At 35.6% G+C, this 6,035-nt stretch overlaps 1 protein-coding gene across 1 annotated transcript; it reads left to right on the top strand.

Moving 5' to 3' along the window:
* Positions 1–4,597: 4,597 nt before the first annotated feature.
* Positions 4,598–5,829, top strand: LOC6647107 (globin CTT-VI). Its single transcript, XM_002070046.4, has 3 exons — positions 4,598–4,756; positions 4,817–4,978; positions 5,282–5,829. The coding sequence occupies exons 1-3, from the start codon at positions 4,598–4,600 to the stop codon at positions 5,420–5,422; spliced, it is 462 nt and encodes a 153-aa protein (XP_002070082.1). The 3' UTR covers positions 5,423–5,829.
* The last annotated feature ends 206 nt before the right edge of the window (positions 5,830–6,035 follow it).

Here is a 6,035-nt window from a genome sequence, read left to right as displayed (position 1 = left end):
CTTTTCAAATAGCCAGCACGAATGAATAGAAAACGAAAAAGGACAACGGTTCAAGGTTAAACATATTAAAAAGCAAGTACTCGGTCCTGACCAAAAATTTCCATTAGAAAAGACAAGAATTGCGCAATTTTTTTTGGTTTCTTTACATTATTATTCATAAATATTCAAAAATATAAAAAAATGCATTTCGTTGTCCATAAATGTGTATATTTACATACGAAGAGCCAGAAAAATCTTGTTCATTAGTTCGTTTATTTTTCAGCTCACGCAATAAATTCGGTAGCCGATGAAATAGTCGTTAATTATACTACAAATTTCTATCACTCCCTTTACCCTCCACTGGAGGTTCAAGTAAGCTGATATTGCTTCGGTTTTAGTTTCGTTGCCTTCTTCGGGGATCTTCTTTATATAGCATGCAAACTGGTCGCAGAAGCTGCTCAGTATCAATTTTTACGTTCTTGGGTGCGGTTCTAATTTGTGAGTGTGAAACTGTCTATTCGAAAATCAATTGTATTCAATATATGACATCCAATTAGTAACTAATATTTATATCTAGTGCTAGTTAATTGTATGTTATGTGTGTCTATATTGTATGAAGTCGAATGTGTAAAGAATCAGTTGAAGCAAAGAATAAAATTAAATTTGTATGTTTTGTAATTTGCTCATAAAGATAAGGAATTTTCAATTTGGAACTATTCAAAGGCAGCTAATACATTAGAAATGATAACACAGTTCGGTATAAGGTGACAAGAGGCCAAAAAAACAAATGTGGGGGCCATATATGTATATGCTGTGAGATCAATGAAAGTAACAAATTTTATAGTATATAAAAGTTTCCGTTGACATGACTGATGAAATTTAAATGTTGTTTAGTCTTAAAGATGGAACTGATATACGGATGTTTTGTTATCATAAATCTGTGTTTATGTATTATATATAATATTAGTGATCAGGGTCAACAGTAAAGTCGATCCGTCTGTCCGTATGAACAGGTGTTCGATCTAGGTAGATCTCAGAGACATAACCACCAAATTTGGTATGTAAACTCATGTTGTACCTACGTTGATCGAGTTTATATTAAAAAATTTGCCACGCCCCCTCTCCGTCCCGCAGTTTAAACAAAAGTGTTTAATCTCAAAGACTATTCTAATATACATACATCAAATCTATGTATGTATACTTGCTTGCTACGTGCTCAGACTTTGGTTGTATAATCATTTTGCAACGCCCATTTCAGCCCCCGGTATTTTAATAAAACTGAGTTATCTCAAAGACTAACAAATCTAGGGCTATCAAATTTGGTATGTAGACTCTTTTAGTACGTGCGCAGATTATGACTATTTAAAACTATTGCCACGCCCACTTTTGATTTTTAATTTAGTAAAAACCGATTGACTCTTGAAATTCCTAGACTATCAAAATTAAATTAGGTACACTTGTTAGTCTTACTTATTTCCATCGACCTTTTCAATTTGAATCAGATTAGCAATATTCAAATTATACGTATTTTTCTAGGTGGTCCATAAGGGCAGAGGTGGCTCGTGTGTTTGTAATAGTGAGCGAGATAGCATGTGACATGGAGCATAGTATACCCAAGTCTGCGGGACGACTTCTTACTTACTTCATTTTCATTTTCCATTTCTAATTCTATCAATAAAGAATCTACCTAGTTATTGTCATGACTTTTTCGATAACCTAGATAAAATTTAAAAAACCAATGTTTGAAAGCTTTCTCCTACATTTAAAAAGAAATCGCTTAAGCTAAGATTTAAAAAAAAAAAAGTTTATAAAAGCTTTTAGTGGCTCCATCCAAGGCACGTTCTCTTAATTTATTTCCATTTGAATTTCGTTCTCTGCAAGTAATTATGGGAGCAAGCTTTGGGAGAGTCGCCTTATCAATTCAAACTAATCTTTGTTGTAACTTCAGGCGGTCCACAGGTGGCACTTGACCATAATCTCTACACATGTATGAGTCATACATGTATGCGAAAGAGTTGCCATAATTCAGGTGACTGTAAGGACACGTATAGAAATTACTTTGGTGAAGGGGAAAGACGTAAAATTTGTATTTACATTACATAGAAACCCCTTTTGTTGTGCGCTTCTGACACTTGCTACTCTCACTCTCTCCACACTTTTTGTTTTTGGCGCGCACTACAACACACACACACACACATATATGTATGTATGTATGTAGATGTATGCGTCTGCCGGCAGAGAGAGCAAAAAGAGAAAGAAAGAAAGAATTTCATTTGATTTTTCAACCGCGCTCAGTATACAATTTGAACGCGACGCGTGCGGTTCGCCCATTAAAAGCTAGCGCATATAGCAGGCATAATCAGATCAATCATAAAAAATATCAAATCTAATAACAAAACCCAGAAAAGAAACAACAAATTAGTAACACTACTAATACAACAAAAGACACACACGCAAAAGTTACAAATATCAACACAAGTGGAAAGAATAATGAGAGATTAGGGTAAATAAATAGAACATTTCGGGCACGAGATTTGAAAAAAAATCAGGGGAACTCTTTAACTTTATTTTTTTCGCATTTCTGTTGGAGTTTACATGCTTTTATTCAACAGGCAACAGCTGATTTAAATTGCTTTCTCACATATTCTTTAGTTTGGTCACGTTAACCATAAAAAGGCGCATAAATGTGTGCTTTAAATTTATAGATTTCTTGCAGTGTCCTTGCTAGAAACAATATTTTTTGACTTCTGGTTCGGTACATGTCGTTAACAGACACTTGAAAGATTAAGTACATTTTAAAATACAAAAATTCCTTTAAAGTTTTATTTAAATAGTCGTTTAAAATCAAAATGGCAACAGTTGTTCGGTTTTCTAAAACAAATAATATCGTTTTGGGGGTTTTGTGCCAGAGCTGCTATGTCAGAATTTACAGCGACACTTGAGTGGCAGCATCCCACATACATACATACATACATATACATATATACAAAAACACAGACGAGGATGAAACGGCACTTTAGCAACACCTGGTCTGCCTGCCTCTCAGCTCAACGCAACTGTCTAGTAGCTGTCCATCAAGTCTGCCTTAATTTAATTAAGCGCTCAATGTCCTTACACAGGTATACCTGAACACAGAGATACACTAGAGAAGAGAAGACAAGGGCATGGTTTTTTTAGCCACAAAAGGGGACCACTTGTTTGCTTTTTTGAATATTGAAATAACATTTGAGTTGAGGAAATTTGAAAGCTTATTGGCCACATTCTTGAAGTGTTAATTTTTCAAAGCCCCCCTGTGTAATTTTTCAAACAACCATCTACGCTACTGTTATAGATACAAAGCAAACACTTGATTTGTGGCTGCTTTTTTCACTCTTGACTGCAACGTTCACATACATACACACACATACATACATATACAACATGCCAACTACAAGCAAAAAAGCCACAGGCCATTTCGTCATGAAGGATATTACAAACGAAAAAATACACACACACACACATATGTATGTACATTGGCCCGAAGGGGGCTTGTTGTAGACAAGGTTATCCCAGTGATGGCAAATTTTTATAGTAGAACTCGTTACTCCTCGTGCTCAACCGTTATCTCTCTCTCTTTCTCTGCCAACAATAACATGTCGGCCACCTGCTGCGGCTTGCACTTGAGTCTATTTTCCTGTTATTCTGTTTGTTTATTATTTCTTTCATTCGCTCATCGCGATGCGTACATGTATATGTATTGTATGTATGTATGTATGTATGTATGTGTGTATATCTGACCTATCTGACAGTTCGTAAATTTTTAATAAACTTTTGTAGGAAAAACTTTTCTTTGACTTTTCATTCCACTTCCTCTTGTTGTTGCCTAAGTGCTTTTGTCATTAAAAATAAAAAAGGAGAAATGCGAGGGCATCTCCAATAGTTATGCCTTATTTTAAGGCATTAGGTTCTTAGCTCTTCTTAAAAGTAATCGTCCGCCATTTCAAATTCAAAATGTAAGATGTTGTTGGAGGAAGGTAACAAACTTTCGTTATTGTTTTTGTTGTTGTTTACATTTCCGTTTCCGCATCGCTCTGTGTATATATGTATCTTTCTCCCTGCCTCACTTGCTCTTGCTCCATGTCTCCGCCTGAGTCTCTCTCTCAGTCCGAACAAGTGGAATGACAATTTGTGTAAACGATTGCGACCCACAAGTTTATTACTCGCCCAGCAGGTTGAGATGTGAAATGAGGGTGAGACGTATTTATGTAGGCTGATCAGGGGCAAATGTGGGGAGGGGGGTTCGGGGTCAGCTAATGAACTCAAAAACATGACCGGGTTTTTGGAATGATTAGAGATGGGCGACGAAAACAAGATGCCAGCCCTATCGAAAGCTTGGGTACAATCATCGTACAATTAACCCAACTCACACAATCAAAAATAATCTAAACAGAGAAATGGGGCATGTCAAAGGCAGTGTGACTCTTGACCACGATTCTCGGTCGCCCTCCCTTCCCCCTTAGATATATTTATTTACATAGTATTTTGTTTTTGTTGCAGCTGCAAGAAGACTTTTTAAATCCCTGATTGAGAGAAAGCGAGCTTAGACAAGAGGACATAAGAAACAGATCGGTCAACAAACATGAACAGCGATGAAGTGCAATTGATTAAAAAGACCTGGGAAATACCCGTGGCAACTCCAACAGACTCCGGAGCTGCTATATTAATGCAATTATTTACACGCTATCCATCCAATTTGGAAAAATTCCCGTTTCGTGATGTCCCGTTAGAAGAATTGAGTGTAATTATATACCCAACATAACCATAGACACGATTAATGACACACAATTCATATTTACAGGGTAATTCACGTTTTCGTGCCCATGCTGGACGCATTATTCGCGTATTCGATGAGTCTATACAAGTGCTGGGACAGGATGGAGATTTGCAGAAATTGGATGAGATCTGGACCAAAGTGGCCACAACTCACATACCACGTCAAATCTCTAAAGAGTCATATAATGTAAGTACGATATAAGTCTGCAAACTTGAGGCGAAATAACACCAATTCGCGCTTATGTGTTTGAATGCTGGAAAAGTTGCCAGAACAACAGAACAAATTATCCGTATTTGGTAATAATTAAAGTAAACTTTTGTAACAATCGCTCGAAAACTTCTTTTATGGAAGATGGTCAAAAATAACCTTTATAGAGACTTTTTAGCATATAAGTAAAGAATTCTAACCACATTTCTTACGAAATTTGGCAAAACAATAGAGAATTTCAAAACTTACTTCTGTATGTTTTTTTCTCTTTGTATTTTTCAGCAACTCAAAGGAATTATTTTGGAAATTTTAACTGCAGCTTGTAGTTTGAATGAGAGTCAAGCCGCAGTGTGGGCCAAATTGTTGGATCATATCTACGATATCATTTTTAAGGCAATTGATGATGACGGCAACGCCAAGTAAAGGAGGCTAACTAGAGGCCAGGCACAGGCACAGCTTATGTAGTTTTAAGTGAATCATAATCGTTAGCAATTCTTATTTTTTTGTATTCGAAATGAAATACAAATTGCAAGCAAAAAGCAAAGGAAAAGAGGAAAACATGAAAAACCATACACACACACACACACACATACACATACACAAAGATTTATTGGAAAAGCTTTAACACATTGTCAATCCTAAGCACTAATTTAGACCATGCAGCTTCAAAGTGACATTCATATATTAATAATCTTTTTGTTTCTATTTGTTCCTCATTGATTTTGTTTAATTGTTTGTAAGTAGCAACAAAAAAAGGAAAAAAAAAGAAAAAACCAAAACAAATAAATAAATGCCTGAATAAATTCTTTATAATGAAGTGTGAAAAACAATTTATTCTTCAAAAGCCAAGAAACCATCATTTTGATATGAATAATTATAATAATTGTTTACTCATATGAAAAGCGTTTGAAGAGCTGCTCACTTGGAAAACCATTTGCAAGCCTATTCAGAGGCAAACATTTTGCCTAATTGCAGCTGTGGCAAGCTTTTAAATTTGATGAGTTTTAAATGCTCTCACACACACACACACACACAT

This window comes from Drosophila willistoni, chromosome 3R (assembly GCF_018902025.1).
Source record: "Drosophila willistoni isolate 14030-0811.24 chromosome 3R, UCI_dwil_1.1, whole genome shotgun sequence".
NCBI lineage: Eukaryota > Metazoa > Arthropoda > Insecta > Diptera > Drosophilidae > Drosophila > Drosophila willistoni.
This window is presented reverse-complemented; position numbering and strand designations above follow the sequence as displayed.

Coding starts and splice junctions, on each gene's coding strand:
- LOC6647107 (XM_002070046.4), top strand. CDS start 4,598: ATGAACAGCGATGAAGTGCAATTGATTAAAAAGACCTGGGAAATACCC. Junction 4,757..4,816: donor TCCCGTTAGAAGAATTGAGT/GTAATTATATAC, acceptor TCATATTTACAG/GGTAATTCACGTTTTCGTGC. Junction 4,979..5,281: donor TCTCTAAAGAGTCATATAAT/GTAAGTACGATA, acceptor TGTATTTTTCAG/CAACTCAAAGGAATTATTTT.